Consider the following 17,494-nt stretch of genomic DNA (forward strand, 5'->3'; position numbering starts at 1 on the left):
AAAACCTGTTCATTTGAACGTTACCACATGAAACGCGTTTAGGTTTACTTGACGGAAATCTCCGCTTTTTTATAGCAATTTATTTGTTTTATTAAAATGTCAGTACTGCTATATGTTTAATTGTTTTTATTAATTTAATTTCAATTTATTTGTTCATTCTTGAATGTGAATGTGTAAACTCTGATGACTTGTAAAGAGATTTTGATTTATTTTAATATCTCTATATTTTATGCACTATACGATGCTGTTATGCAACAGATTCACACCAATAGATTCAGTATATATAGCTTTTTGTAAGTAGTGTTGACAGTCTTTGTGTTAATTAACGTAGTATGAATTTTTGTTTCTTTCAAGAACACAATGAATTTTGATGGAAGAAACTGAACTGGGAGATGTGTGCTGTCCATGGTGCTGAAATCATGTAGACTGTAGCTTTTCCGGACATTAACTGAGAAGAGTTTCATTGCTTTCCCTCTCATATTTTGTTTTTCAGATAAACATAATGTAGTCAGTCTTGAACAAGTAGATTTCAAGTTTGAAAACCTTTTCATTCCATCCACTCAACGTGAAATGGGCATTGCGTAATTGTTGGTTTGACTCTGTAAGCACGTATGCCTTAAAGAATGAGAGTCTTAGGGAGGAGGACCATTGAAATGATGCTACACGGAGATGGAGAATGGAGGACCTGCAAGAGTGCATGACAAGCGGGTCAGTGCTGGTTTGAAGAAATCATAAAAAGAGGAGAAACACATATCACCACCTGAAGCCATGGGGATACGACATCTCCTGCTTCTTTTGGTCTATTTAGACCCACTGTGCGTCCTGAGCGCATCCACAGCCAAGCGGAGCAAACCCCCTCCGAAGAGACCCCCCAAAGTGAAGGAGGTCAACAGCACCGTTGCTCCGACAGTGGTATCCCGACGGATCACACAAGTCCAGGCGCCCATCATCGGTGATCATGACACCTGTCTCGGCTACTACGACGTGAGCGGTCAGTTCGATAAAGAGTTCTCCTGCAACAACACTGACCACCGGTACTGCTGCGGGAGCTGCTTCCTGCGCTTCTGCTGTCCCGTGAAAGCCAAACGAGTGGATCAGAGAGTCTGTACCAACTACAACACGCCCGACTGGATCAAAACCCAACCGCCCTCACCCGCACCCACAGGGGACACGTACGACCCAGCACTGGACCAGACCAACACCACCGTCTACATCACCTGTGGGGTCATCACCGTCATTATAATCCTGGGGATTTCTGCCAAAGTGGCCTATGACAAAGCCACCAGACCGCCTCAAGAAATGAATGTCCACAGGTAAGCCCAAAAGATGTCTTTGGAAATACAAGCTTTGGGTTAATGCATAGTGTGTGACGTAGTAATTGTATAGGGGTGATGTAGCCTGGTTCAACCACCCTAGGGCTGCTAACCAAAGTTTGTACTATGCAAAAATATGCAGTTTTACATTAAAAGGATATTTCACCCAATATCTAAAAATCTGTCATCATTTACTTACCTACCCAAACATGTATACATTCTTTCTTCTGTGGTACTTTCAATGGGGTCCATTTTTGTTTGGACCCCAGTGTTCTTCAAAATATCTCTTTTTGCGTTGCTTAGAAGAAAGAAAGTCATACAGGTTTGGAACAACATGAGGGTGAGTAAAAAATGACAGAATTTTTAATTTTTGGGTGAACTGTCTCTTTAAGAAGTTACAGTTGGGCAAAAAAGTATTTAGTCAGCCACCAATTGTGCAAGTTCTCCCACTTAAAAAGATGAGAGAGGCCTGTAATTTTCATCATAGGTACACTTCAACTATGAGAGACAGAATGGGGGGAAAGAATCCAGGAAATCACATTGTAGGATTTTTAATAAATTAATTGGTAAATTCCTCGGTAAAATAAGCATTTGGTCACCTACAAACAAGCAAGATTTCTGGCTCTCACAGACCTGTAACTTCTACTTTAAGAGGCTCCTCTGTCCTCCACTCGTTACCTGTATTAATGGCACCTGTTTGTACAAGACCACTGATAATCTCCCTCGATCTGGGGCTCCACGCAAGATCTCTGCCCGTGGGGTCAAAATGATCACAAGAACGGTGAGCAAAAATCCCAGAACCACACGGGGGGACCTAGTGAATGACCTGCAGAGAGCTGGTACCAAAGTAACAAAGGCTACCACCATCAGTAACACACTACGCCGCCAGGGACTCAAATCCTGCAGTGCCAGACGTGTCTCCCTGCTTAAGCCAGTACATGTCCAGGCCCGTCTGAAGTTTGCTAGAGAGCATTTGGATGATCCAGAAGAGGATTGGGAGAATGTCATATGGTCAGATGAAACCAAAATATAACTTTTTTTTTGTTTGGAGGAGAAAGAATGCTGAGTTGCATCCAAAGAACACCATACCTACTGTGAAGCATGGGGGTGGAAACATCATGCTCTGGGGCTGTTTTTCTGCAAAGGGACCAGGACGACTGATCCGTGTAAAGGAAAGAATGAATGGGGCCATGTATTGTGAGATTTTGAGTGAAAACCTCCTTCCATCAGCAAGGGCATTGAAGATGAAACATGGCTGGGTCTTTCAGCATGACAATGATCCCAAACACACCGCCCGGGCAACGAAGGAGTGGCTTCACATTTCAAGGTCCTGGAGTGGCCTAGCCAGTCTCCAGATCTCAACCCCATAGAAAATCTTTGGAGATAGTTGAAAGTCCGTGTTGCTCAGCGACAGCCCCAAAACATCACTGCTCTAGAGGAGATCTGCATGGAGGAATGGGCCAAAATACCAGCAACAGTTTGTGAAAACCTTGTGAAGACTTACAGAAAACGTTGAACCTCTGTCATTGCCAACAAAGGGTATATAACAAAGTATTGAGATGAACTTTTGTTATTGACCAAATACTTATTTTCCACCATAATTGGCAAATAAATTCTTTCCCCCCATTCTGTCTCTCATAGTTGAAGTGTACCTATGATGAAAATTACCGGCCTCTCTCATCTTTTTAAGTGGGAGAACTTGCACAATTGGTGGCTGACTAAATACTTTTTTGCCCAACTGTATTTCTACCTTAACATGCTTAGTGCATGTGAGAGCGCATAAGATATTGGGGCAGATTTACAGTGCTAAATGTGGCATATGGATAACCATCAACAGAAAGGTTTTATTCATATCACAACTGTGCTACTCTTAGTCATTTTGAATGAAAGTGTTTGCCCAAAGTATTTTAGCCCATTAACTCCCAATTACGTTCTCAAAATGGGAAATTCTAAGGATATTGCCATCAAAAATATGAAAAGGGTGTATTTTTTATTCTGAATTAGCATTTCAGATCAAGTTATTCTGATAAAGTAGGGCAAGCACAATATGTTTTAGAGACACTTCTTATACAACAAAACAGTTTGAAGAGCACAGACTGTGTATAAAATATGAGTGATTTGTTATTTTTTGTGAATGAGACTGAATGAGAAAACCAGAACTGAATGAGACCTTGTAACACATTTCATTTAAAACGTACAGTACATTAACTAGACCGTAAGTGAAAGCTTACAAAAGAAGCGCTGGGTTCTGGGTTAAGATGGAATATTAATAGTTAATTGCATACTGTATTAAATCTAGGACTCATATGCGTCTAGGAGGGATTGATCCTGGATTTCATTAGTCTTGAGCTACAGGAAATCGTCGTAGTAGAAGGGAACTAGGTCTTCATGGCGCAGTTTGTCAATAAAACATATTTATATTGCCTTGGTTTGTCAGTGTCAAAAAGGAGAAAGCTTTCTTTGGTTTTGAAGGTGTTGTTTTATCTCTATTGCTTATTAATTTAATTTTGTTAAAGAAAATGTTGAATTTTCATAGTAAAAATGATGTAACACTGACTTCATAGCCATTTTATCCAGGCAAAACAAAGTCGTTCCTGTGCAGAGCTGTTGAGAGTATTAAAGATGGCACATTGCTTTTCTCTTATCGAACTGATCCATGTTGCAAATATGAGTCAAGCTCAGATAGTCTGATAAGAGTTTGACTGGCGCTCACAATGAGGCTTATTGGATTTGTGAAGACCAAATGACATTCAGTAAAGCCGGTTGACATTTGAGAGCTGCATACTTAAAATGAACAGTCTGTTTTTATTTACTCATGGCACTCCAATGGAACTTTCTTTCTTCACTGGAAACCAAAGCGAAGTGACCAAGGGCTGATGATGAGCCCGAAGAAAACACCATAAAAGAAGTCCATTGGACTTAAGGCTGGAATACACTACACGACTTTTAAAATTTGATTAACAGATTTTAAAACGCTATCATACACTTATTTAAACTGCTACAGAGAAAAACTGGCTATTGTACACTACACGACTGAGGATCACACATTACCAGATTTTAAAGTCGTTCTAAACAATGAACATGTGATAAATTAAAACAATTTGCATTCTAAAATCGGCTCAAGATATCGAACATGTTTGTCTGTGACCATCATACACTATGAGATTTTCTATGAAATCTGTCAACTCAATTCTGCACACTGGCTCGGACTTTCAGCAACTAGTGTAAATATTTCCAGACTGTAAATCAGGGCAAAAATTGTGTAGTGTATTCCAGCCTTTATCTTCTACTTTTCAAGTCTTCTGAAGTCAGTCAAGTGATTAAAAATTCAGTCTTTCCTCACACAAAACTATCATATGACTGCAGAAGTCTTGAAATGTAGACCACAAGCCACATGAACTACTTCTATGGTGCTTGTCAGTCTCTGATCACTATGAGTCGTTGATTGCATTTATTGTGTTCATTTTGACATTTCGAGGACCTGAGCATTTATATATTTCCCTGAACTGATATTGAACATTTCTCAGAGGGTTTTAAATGGGCTACACTCCCATCTTATATCTGTCTTGTTCTCCATCAATACTTGCCCCATTTTTGACAAACCGTCCCTGCTGCTCACTGTCTCACAGAGACACCAGTGAAGTTTCATACTATGAGCCGTGAGGGTACAGAATGTTCCAGAACATTTGTTTTAACATTTCCACCCTTTGAATCCGCTCGGCTTCATTTAGGCTGTGTGTAGAGGGTGGTAATTTGCACCAAAATACAGTTAAATATGTTATGAGTGTGTTTACCCAGGGGCTCAGATGTGTATTGAAACCGCTCCGATCTGGAAGGCTCTTGATGTGTTTTGTGTGTTTGAAGAACACAGGCGCATGAAGTGCGGTTTCTCTGAGGGGAACGTCTGTATGACTAGAGATGAGACCTCAGTTAATGAGGGACAAGATCTGTCTCACGCTTCCCTGGCTGATTCAATATGAATCGATTATGAGGACTATAGAGGTTTTGTAAGTAGTTCAGTATGGCTTGGTTGTGGTTTGACCTCATAATCTATAGTCATACTTGAGACTGATGACAAAGTGATGACTAAAGTATTTTAATTACCTCATACTGGGCGGATTAGCTCAAATGGATCATGGGTTGTAATTCATGCTTATGACTCATTTGTGCCAACAAATAGTCCAACTACTATTGTGTTACATAATTATATTTTTCAAAGTTTATTTGGGTGAAGGTCTTATTAAAAGCAATAATTATTTATTTATATGACGATATCTAAAAAAAAATAAAAATAATATGTGTTAATGCCTACATAAAAAAAAATATATAAAAAAATGCATCATTATTTTTATGGTAATTGAGCACATTTCCCATCCAGTTCTCTTTTTTTAACGTGAAAAATTCCCTATTATTTTAATTATAAAATAATGTCAATTGTAAATTGTTTGACATCATTGTAGAGTTTTTATATGGAATTGAACTAAATTTTATGTTAATTTTAATATTATATATACATACATATTATGTCTGAACAAGATTTTATTTGGGGAAAATGTGCTTAATTGTCTTAAAAATAATTAAAATCTTAACTCTAGAAACATTTTTTTATTTAGGCAATATATATATTATATTATAAATTGTCCAATATATATTGGACTAATTGCTCCAAGAGTTTTTTGTTCATCTTAAACACAAACATATTTGTCAGTTCATCAACAAGCCTGTATCTCTTTCAACTACTTTCTGTGAATCACAGTGACGTGACATATTGAAGAGTTTCTTTGATTATAATGCCGTCTACTTGTTTGGTGCTGATGACATAATCAGGAATGTGATTGGGCAAGCAGCTGCAGTCTTGTCCGATCGCATCTTCCCCGTGTGATGAGTCTCCAACTCTCAGCTACCCAGAAACCCCTGCTGTGTCTCAGCATGTTGTCTCTCTTTGTTTAAATATTGATGCCGCTGTGCTGTCTTAGGCACCTGCTGAAATGGCCAGGGAATGATCAGCCTGTGGGAGAAAACATCAGAATCAAGAAAAGTCCTTGAGAGAAATTCAGCAGTAAGGAAATAAGGCAAAAGAACATGACTTGGCTAAAAAATCATAAATGAAAGTTCAGACCTAATGAGTGCTAGTGCCATAAATATGTAATGATATATGTGTACAACTATATGTGATAACTAGGTGACAATATTGTGATGGAATGTGTGTGTGCGTATATATATATATATATATATATATATATATATATATATATATATATATGTGTGTGTGTGTTATTCTGCCTTTTCTCATCACATATCACATTGGAAAGACATTTATTTTCAATAAAAATGAAGGAAATATTAAAAAAGTGGAAAATAAAGTGCCTCATGGGTGTTTATCGGATAGGATTAGGGGTAACTGTAAGGAGAGCCTTATTGGTCCAATAAGGCAGCATCCAATTAATAATTTTAATAAAAATGATAATTTACACTCAATATTTTATTGTTGCATACTGTTTTATAATTTACTACAATACTTAAGTGACAATATCTGCCACTATTTGCAGAGATAATCTACTATTTACATTTATCGCAAAGAAAATACTTCTATTTTTATGAAGTATAAATAGAATCTGTTGCCAGAAAATATATATATTTCTAAAGCAAGAAAATATGCTATTTTCAGTTAGTGATATATATAAGTATTCGTGAGACATGAAATCATGAGCAGAACAAACAGTTCATGCAAAGTTTTACAAATGATTTGCACAGAAATGTGTTCTTCATGTTTCACGGATGAGGCTTGATGTGTGTGATTTGCGAGTTTGTGTTCTTCAGACATAATGGTCAAAGATCTTTTTGTCGAATTTGATCGTAGGCTTCACTGATCTGAGCTTTTGCACCTTGGTTTTGGAGTGAATAAAACATTTGTGGAAAATGTTCACTCCAAAACTGAGTTGCATAAGCTCAGATCGATGAGGCCTACAATCACTCAGTTCCAACAAGAAATACAAAACCTGTGCTAAGTGAAAGAAAACAAGTTGATAAAAACATTGAATCCAAGATTATGTAATAACAAAGTGTTTTTTTTTTCTTTTCATTTTCGACTGGAAGCACAAATGTTACAAGGTGGGAAAACAATCCTAGTACAAAGTACAAAAAATATCAAAGTTGTTTTATAATGTGTGCTGATATAACATGTGAGCAAAATGATTTATGACCCAAACACAAGTAAAAATAAATAAATTTTGTCATTTTTTAAGAGAGGTTAAATCTGAAAACGTTGTGCAACAGCGCTAGGAAGCCATACTGAATCCTCTCCATCCGCTTTAGCAGTTGTTGAAAAGATTTGAATTGGTTTTCACATCCTGCGTTTTTAGCACCAAGTGACTTCCTGAGCTCTATATGCATATAATGATTAATTTCTGACCCGAGAGCGTTTAAAACCCTCATCACTGTCACGGGGAAACTCAAACACATCCGCGAGAGAACGGAATGCCTATTGTGTCCAGTGAAATGCACTGGGAGTTTTCAATCCAGCCAATCAGAATGCCTGGAGCCGGTTTGCCGGTGATGCTAAAGCTTTACGCTTTATAACCTGACAGCCGTACATGAGCAGTTTGAGTGGAACACAAGATTAGCTCGGTGCCAAAAAGCCACGGTTTGAATAACAGTACATTTCACGGCTCCCCGGGCCACGCGAGGTCTGTGAGAGCGGCAGCTGAGAGGTAGAAGAGGTTAAAAGAGGTGCCGGCTGTGTTCAGCACATGCAGATTCACCGGTGACCTTCAGTGGGACAGAGAGGCCACGGTCTGAAAGCCTCTGCGGGTGATCCGAGCGCCTCGTATTGATCAGTCTCCTCGGGAGCACGAGCCGGTGCAATCTGAGCGCACGCTGACGTAAGACGAGCACTTTTTACCCAGACAGGCCAGTCTGTCACAGCCATTCTCCATTTCACTGCTTTGGAAATAAACTAGTCCTCTGATTGACCCATTTTGCACACATTTGACCTGATGCTAATAAACAATAGCAAGCATCAACGGTCCAAAGTGGTTCTAAAGCATGTTCTGCCAAACATTAATATTTAATTGGTTGTCGGTGCTTTTATCATCTTTCAAATGGAAAGAATCATTCTGAAACTTATTGTAACAATTTTGTTCTTCTGTGTTGTTATCGTTATACTTGTGGTGTAGAACGATTTTTAAGACTTTATAGTTATTGTTATTGTCCTTGCTGTGAATAGGCCTGAAGTCACTTTGAATGAAAGAGTCTGCAAAATGCATTTATGCAGGTAAATGTTATTTTGTGAGTACACTCGCCATTGGCATTTCTGGCTAAAGTATTTTTTTCTTTTGTTGAATGCATCATTACTTGAATGATTAGCCATTTTACTTGCATTTTAACCAAGAGTTTGAATGAGTGAGAGTTTTTGACAAATTTTTGACAAAGAACCAGACTACTTTTGTGTTACATAATTGTATTTTTAAAGCTTTATTCTGATACATTTGATTTATTTTACTCAAATAAAATAAAGCCATTTGTTTAAGACATTTTTGCACTGGTATTTTTAGGAGAATTAAGTAAATTTCCCATCCTATTCTCTTCTTTTCTCTTCGAAAAAAAATGAAATTAATTAATATAATTGAAATTATTTATAATGTAAATTGTTCTTTTCTTTTCTTTTCCAAACAGGTTGATTTTTATTTGAGGAAAATGTGCTTAATTGTCTTGAAAATAATCAAGAATCTTAATATATTTTATATAATATATACAGTATATAATATATTTTTGCCATAAGTTAAATATATTAAGGTTCTGCAATATATAAATATATTGTGGAAACTTAAATTCCTGTAGAATTTAATTCCTAATTCTGCTTTGCAACGATTTGTATCGTAAAAAGCGCTATACAAATAAACTTGAATTGAATTCAGCTCCTAGAAACAAACCTAATTTTTATTTATGCAAAATATAATTTCTTTGTAATTCTGGAGTGGAATATTAGCTGAGCAATGATATTCACCCACTTAAATTTCACTTAATTGAATTTTCGGACTACTTCCTCCAAGAGTTTTTCTCTTCATCTTAAACTCAGGTATATTTGCTGATTCATCAAACATCCTGTATCTCTTTCAACTATTTTCTGTCTTTTCAATTGATGTAAAATATTGAGAAGTTTCTTTTATTATAAATGTCATCTATTTGTTTCTTGGCAGGTCTGGTGGCAAAAGTATTTGTTTTTAATGTGAATGCATCATTACTTGAATCACTGTTCATTTTACATGCATTTTAAACATGTAACCAGAGTTAAAATGACTGAGACAGTGTGTCTAATTCAAGCTGTAGCAACATCAGGTCTCTAAAGCCGCCATACGTTTCACCATTCAACCCAATTCAGGTGCTGGAATGAGGGACATTGGCCTTGATTTGTTGGGAATCGGTGCTTGTCCGTCCCCAGAGGCTGCATCAGGGTGTTTGTGAGGATGTAATTAACTCACACTGATGTTTAGATGTGTCTTTAGAGCAAACAGGATAGCACTTAGGCCCAAATTACCATTAGCATCGTCTTGCATATATTAACACCAGACAACTGAATGACTTCTGATGAAGATCTGCAGAGACTGAGAAGGCTGTATGTGTGGCGTTTACCCATGCGCAATGCATTTATCCTATTCATCTATCTATCTATTTGAGTAGGGTGTGCGTGTGTGTGTGAATGAAATATGATTTATTGTTATTATTATTATTACCATCATTTGTTATTTGCAGCTATTATAAATAACCACAAAACATATTATTAAATTAATCAAATAAAATAACGTTTATTTAACTTAATTTAATATTCAATGAATTGTTGTTTGATTTTTATTTATAATTAAAATAATGCATTTAATATTTAAATTAATAAAAATGCATTTATTTATTTATTTGTTTGTCTATTTTTTTATATTTGCTTTTATATATATATATATATATAAACAGTTGCAGTAAGGCACTTAAAATGTAAACAATGCCATGCACAGAAATGTTAAGCTCATATTGTTTAAAAGCATTTAACATGATTATTTAGTGACAAAAATCTAAATGTCAATTTTACAATTTTACTACAACCCCCCCCCAATGTAAATTATAAGATGACTTTTCATTTTTCATTTACAAAATCTAAATTTAACAGTATTTTGAAATGTCCCATTAGATCTGTTACAGGTTGTTAAAGAAAGAAATATTTTACTTTTTTACTTGTTTTTACTGTAGCATTTTTACAGTATTTTACCATTAAAATCATGATCATTCATGAAGAAAAAAAATCATTCACATGTACCTATTCACGAGGGTTTAAAAAAAAAAGTAAAATTCATATTTTTTAAAGCATTTATCATGGTTATTTAGTGACAATTTGTTGTTATTGATCTGTAAAGTTTTTAAAATCATCTTTTTTAGTTTTTGCAGGTCATGAATGTTACTGCCGTTTACCAGATTTTCACGTCTCATTGTTTTATTCTTTAGTATGCTGCTTAGCTGGTAAAACTCTTACCTGTGATGGGATGTATGAAGTTAAACTGTTTGAAATCTCTAAAGGAGTGAACATGACGTGTAAAAACTACAGTAAAAGAGCCCACTCAAGTAGTTTAATGTAGCCAGGCCCAGGTCCTGCGGTGTTTGAGCTGAAGGAGGTGGATCGGTAGAGCTGCGCTCAGAGCCTTACAGCCAACTGGGGCAGTGAAACCAGGTCGCCCCACGTGAGGAGAACTTCTGTTAAAAAGGCCTTCTCCTGGAAGGGAAAGACTAATTATACTTCCTTCCAAAGTCACACTCTCTCTCCCTTTCTTTCTATCTGTCTCTGTGGCGCGCTCAGACATGTGGACTGTGAGGCAGAGCAAATACGCTGACATTGACACAGTTAAGACGCCATTTCAGGCTCCTCATGTGAGGAGAGATGGCCTCCGGGTCTGATGGATCCCGCCGCATTGACGACGTGCAGCGGTTTCAGAACTGATGGTCCGACCTGGTTCAACCTTTTTTCTGCTTCTGAATAAATGTTTATTCATCAAGGGAATCTTTAGGATGACCATGGCACTCGTTCAGATTAAAAAGCTACTGTACATTCAAAAAAATCCAAAATTGCTTTTAGATTGTTAGGATGTGGCCATTTTATAATAAAAGTTTTGGTGCTGACATTGTATATATCCCAAGTAATGGCGGACTGCAGCTTCTCACTCAGCGCTGTGTTTATGCTAATAGGGCAGATAGCGTCACAAATGGGCGGGACTTTTTCCCTCAGTGATGTGAACAGAGGGAGAATCTGAAACAGCTCTTTTGGAGAGACTTCATGATTTATTGGTTTTATAAAAAAAATAATTGGTGGATTTTTAACATCATAGGCTGGTTGTTATTACACACTGCGGCCACACAACTGTGTTCAAACACCTTATAAAAGTGATTTTTGAATAATAGGTCCCCTTTTTAAGCACTAAGCCAACACTATCCCAAAGTTCATCTGGAATGAAAAAAGTTTGCCCTCAAGATGAAGCCCCATATAACTGTACATGCTCCGAAAACCGCATTAGTGAGAAAACACCATTAACTCCAGCCAGCACAATCTCAGATTGCTGCTGCCCAGAAAATCCATGAGGCAGTTGGGTCTCGAGTCAGAAAGCGTGTCCTTCGGGCCAAAGAGCAAAAACATTAATAGAATTTGAATCCCATTAGGATGGTGTGGGTGGGGTGTGTTGCTCTAACGCCATATTGCAGAGAAACATTGATTAATGGCTTTCGTTTGCTGCTGTAGAGCTTGCAGGCCTGAGGTCCCGAAAACCTGAGAGACTAAACCTCCACTGTTCATTATACCACAAAGCGCAATTAAAGTTGTGTATGTGTGCGAAAGAGAGAAAATGATTGCTGGTTGCAAGAGGCAAGAACCTCCACAAATGGGAAAACAACAGAAACAATCGCCTAAACGGGGCAAATTGCCTAAACCTCTTGGGGGCTGGTGTGCTTGTATCTTTAAACTTGATGAAACACTAAGCAAGGATTTATTACAAAGCAGAGCTGAATTTGGATGGTGTTTTTTTTTTTTTGGAGAGCAGTAAAATAATCTTCAACCTTTTTTTTTTTTCTTTCTTCAGAGCGCTGGCAGACATTTTGAGACAGCAGGGGCCCGTTCCCATATCACAGTACGAGCATGAAAACATCGCGGCTATAGATGCCTCGCCTAAAGAAAACACACCTGTACGGACGTCCAAGAACCACTACACACCGGTGCACAACAAAACCAACCACGGTAGGTGGCACCACTTCTGTGTTATCGATGAAAATGCCATGTTTTACACACGAACTAAAATGTCCTATGGTATTAAACTTTTTCTTTTTTTTTGAGAGAGGTCTTTCGTGCATGGAACACGATTGTAGTTTCAAAAGGATTAGTTCTATGTTTCTCATGAATATGGAATTCGTTTTGGAATGTTGGAGTGCTCAGAAAATTTAAAATAAATTACCATGGCAACAGATTAAACATTGACATTTAATCCTAATAAGAGGGGGTTATCAATATGTCTATGGATATTGTAAATTAAAATTTGCATTCTGGTTGCAAAATAAGGAAATAGAGTTGTTGAGCTGATGAAAGGCTATTAATTAAAAAACAAAATGTTAAGTTTAAATAAATAGAGTTGTGGAAATTATAAAATTGGAATTGCGATATGCTTAATTTAGAAAGGCTGTGATTTAGTCTGGAGCGGTTTCAGAGTGAAATACAGCAGTGTTCATTTAAGTCTGAAATGCACACTGTCTAGAAGGTGCTTGATTTGGTGTGAATCTGACTTGGTTCTTGTTGAACCCAAGTGTGAACACCCTTAAAAGGCAACTATTTCATTTGGACTGTAGTCTGTTTGTTATTTTTGCCTGGATGTTTCGGCAGCAGACTAAATGTTTAGTTCAAATTGCAGTCACAGTTTATGACAAAATAATCACAAGTAAGTGTTTTTGATTCACATTGGCTGTGTCCAAAATTACACGCTGTCTTGTAAATATTACATTTGCTTTAAAACCTACTTCCTGGCCATGAAAAAAAGTAAGTTAATATAGTATGAATATGGGTATGAATGAAATCTAGATGTGCTATATCAGCCCTATTGTTACTGTCATGCAACCTACCAGCGTCAGTTGCATCTCTCCGCTGCCATTCATAAATCCTCTCCCAAGGCCTCATGGGATAGTAAAATGGCAATCAGATTCACACTTCAAAATCTTGCTAGAAGTAGTAGGTCATCCCGGGACATTTCACACTCTTTTTTTCGAATACTATGAATACTACTCTTTTGCCTTATTGTTTTTCGCCTAATGTATAGTATGATAGTAGGCATATTTGGATGCAGTGATTGTGTTTCTATGTTCTCCGTGTCTCAGAGTGGCTTGGTTTACAGTCAATGCTGCTCCACACGAACTCCATCTCTGTGTTGTTTACTTAATTGTACAATGTGCAATTGTGTAACAACGTGACTTTATTTTAACATTCACACAGTTCCCTACGTTTCTGTAGACATAAGTATTCAGCATTTTATCAGATTTGCAACAAGAAGTATTTAAATATCTGCCTGCAGTTTACTGCCAAAATAAAATTGTTTTACATTTTAAAGTGAAGAATTTAAGAAACATTATTTAGTAACTTTTAGTGTAAAATAAAGTAGACAAGCAATTCCCGCACACTATCGCAACTTGCAAAAAGGTAATATTTATTAACACAACGATGGAGTTTGATCATTAGTGTAAAATAAAGTAACTTGTAAAATACTAACTTGTAAAATAAATCTTTAAAAAATACTAAATTATAATTATCAAATATCATTTTTATTTTAAAGTGCAATTATATTATTACAAAAGTAATATATTTCTGTTAATTGTATAGTTAATAATAAAAAAAAAACATTTTGTCATTATTGTTATTATTATTATTATTAAGCAACTACTTAAGTTGGAAATTGCAATATATGACAAAATATGCACAACATATTTTTGACCAAATTGTGCAGCCCTGTACTATAATTTAAAATGAAACACTTACTAAAAAAGTGATGCAGTGAGTGAGTAAATTTTAAACTAGCAATCTCGCTCAGACAAACACTAACGTTCAGCGCAACAAAAGCCCTGCAGTACATCATCGCGCTTGCAACACCAGTGTCATGGGTTTGATTCCCATGAATTGATGAATTGATAAAATGCATAACTTCAATGTAGTATAAGTCACTTTGAATAAAAGCATCCGCATGTGTGTGTGGGTGTGCACATATGCTCAGGAGTTTATTTGCATCGATATGACTGAGGAAACATCTGCCGTGACCCAAAATTCTCCCTCCAACTCTCTCCCACAGCACTTCTTGATCGTGTTGTTTCATATTTAACAGCTCGCAGTACAAGCTAATATCAGAACTCAAATGCGAATGAATTCCCCATTCACACAGAGCGCCGCAGTCAAACAGCCATCAAAACAAGCTCTTCTGATGCGCTGTCAACATGCTTTCACTGACTCCAGTTCAGAGTTAGCTTTAATGCAGATGTACTGTCTCGATTGTGTTTGAGCTAATCAGTGCTTTGGCTTGTTGTACATCAATATTCAAAATGCTTGTGAATAAACCTAAGCACAGCTGTATTTGAATGAGGTCAGCTGTTAGGAACGTTAGTGTTTGTCTGAGCGAGACGCTAGTTTAAAGTTTACTCACTCGCTGCAGCATTCACAACTCAAACCTTTAGAGCACCATTTAGGAAGTTTGTCCTGTAATTTAATTAAAAGAACAGGAAAAAGGCAGCAATGAATGACTGATAAACAAATCCTTTGATGACTTTTATGTCAGATGCTGACTGAATCTGGGTCATTCCTACAAGGCTGTACATTTTCATGTCTCAGTCATATATGGCATCTTATACTGAATAATATATTATACTGAATAAAGAAATTGAATATAATAGATGGGAACCCTATTAATTCCTGCAATCACAATATCAGAGACAATTTTTATTCAAATAAAAATTTGCAAAGAAAGAATGTTTTGGAATATTGCTTAAAATAATAATAATAATAATAATAATAATAATAAAGTGTAGTTGTAAGATATTTAATTGTTTATTATAAAATTTTATATATATATATATATATATATATATATATATATATATATATATATATATATATTAGGGCTGTCAATCGATTAAAATATTTAAAATATTTAAAATATTTATTTCTGTCGATTAAAATATTTAATCGTGATTAATCGTATAATTGTCATGAGTTAACTCGTGATTAATCGCAACTTAATCACTTTCTAAATGTACTTTAATTTAATACTTTTCAAGTTTTTAATACTCTAATCGACATGGGCATGGACAAATATGGGTGCTTTATGCAAATATATGTCTATTATTAGTGAAACCATAGTCAACATGGAGCATGAAGACTAGACATGTTTCAAAGGTCATAGATGTTTTTCAAAGAACTTGTTCATGTCTATTAGACACATTAAAATAGAAATACCAGGTTCCCTTTACTTCTCTTTCTTTGCACTGAGCAATTTACTTACACAAAAGTGTTTACATTTTTGCACGACAGGGCAGCTGTCTGAAACACGACCCATTAAGACTACATAAAAAGCTCTACATAAAAATTGCTAAAGGGGTCTGCAATGTCGCTAAGTTGGCAACACTGTACATCTCCATTTCTCTAACTATGGGCTAGGCCACGGGTCAAACAGAAATTGCACACTGTGTTAATCGCACGTTAATAAAATTAGTGCCGTTACAATGAATTTGCGCAAACTCATTGTTAACGTGTTAACTTTGACAGCCTTAATATATATAAAAACACGATTTCAATATATTATTTTACCTAAATATTCATTTTCAGTAGTGGCTTTAGATGGCCTTATTGATGAGTTTTACAACTAAATGACTAAATGTTTCTATTTATTTCCCATAATAACACATTGTCTAATCATCTGTATATGCTAAAATTACAGTTAACTATATATTTTTATTATATTTTTTTATTTAAAATAAATGCACATTCTTCTTAAGGGGGGCTTATTTTCCATCTTAAGCCCCATTCATAGCAAGATCGATAACTATAAAGATAGCCATATTAGCGTCCACACCATTCTGAGCGCACACTTGTCTGCTGCTTTAAATTCTCCAGCTCGTTATAGCAGGATGGATTCTGATTGGCTGTCAATGTTTGTATCGTTCATCAGCTGGGAAAAAAAATTCCAAAGATATTGTTTCTCTGTGCCTTTATCGTTATAGCTGTGGTGTGGACTCTGCTGTTCTTCAATACTGAGCATTTTTTGTATAACTATATCTTTATCATTATCTTTCTAATAGTGCTGTCAAACGATTAATCGCAATTAATCGCATCCAAAATAAAAGTTTTTGTTTACATAATATATGTATGCGCATTTATTTATTATGTATATATAAATACACACACATACAGTATATATTTAGAAAATATTTACACGTATATACATTTATATATTTATATTTTTGTATTGTATATAAATATATTTAATACATAAACATAACATATTTTCTTATATATATATATATATATATACATGCATGTGTTTGTATTTATATATACATATTAAATATAAACAGTACATAATCATATATTATGTAAACAAAACCTTTTATTTTGGATGCGATTAATCACGATTAATCGTTTGACAGCACTACTTTATAGTTATCGTTCTTGGTGTGAACGGGGCTTTATGTGTGTGTGTGTGTGTGTGTGTGTGTGTGAGAGAGAGAGAGCGAGAGAGAGAGATTGCATCAGAGGAAAGCTGCTGCGTTTGATCTTCTCTCGTCTCCTGAGAGCTGATGACAAAGTGTTCCTGTGATCCATAAAAATGTCTGTTTTGATTGATTAAATGCCTTCAAATAGGGCACACGGTTTATAAAAAGCCTTCAAACTAAAAGAAATTAGAATTTTTGTTCATCTGATTAATTGGCTGAAAGAAATTCAATCTCTTTGGACTCTTTTATTGATTGCTCATGCAGAGATTTCCTGTCATTCCTCTGGTCGTCCTTCTTTCTGTTTGGTTGACCTCCGTGACCTCAGTTCCTCCAGTCACTCTCCTCTGTCTCTTATGGTTTGGGTTAGCGCTATTATAATGTATGTATATAAGTGATGCATTCATTTTAGTCAGACACTT

At 36.0% G+C, this 17,494-nt stretch overlaps 1 protein-coding gene across 1 annotated transcript in view; it reads left to right on the plus strand.

Annotated features, from left to right (window-relative positions):
- Positions 1 to 768: 768 nt before the first annotated feature.
- LOC306853512 (shisa family member 6) overlaps positions 769 to 17,494 on the plus strand; it is a gene marked incomplete at both ends in the record, with an annotated part of 83,404 nt that continues 66,678 nt past the window's right edge. The window contains 2 exons of the mRNA XM_079390990.1: positions 769 to 1,313; positions 12,422 to 12,576. Of these exons, the coding sequence (XP_079247116.1) occupies positions 769 to 1,313; positions 12,422 to 12,576 (700 nt within the window). The remainder of the gene's footprint in view (positions 1,314 to 12,421; positions 12,577 to 17,494) is intronic.

This window comes from Barbus barbus (genome assembly GCF_936440315.1).
Source record: "Barbus barbus genome assembly, chromosome: 3".
In the NCBI taxonomy this organism is placed as follows: Eukaryota; Metazoa; Chordata; class Actinopteri; order Cypriniformes; family Cyprinidae; genus Barbus; species Barbus barbus.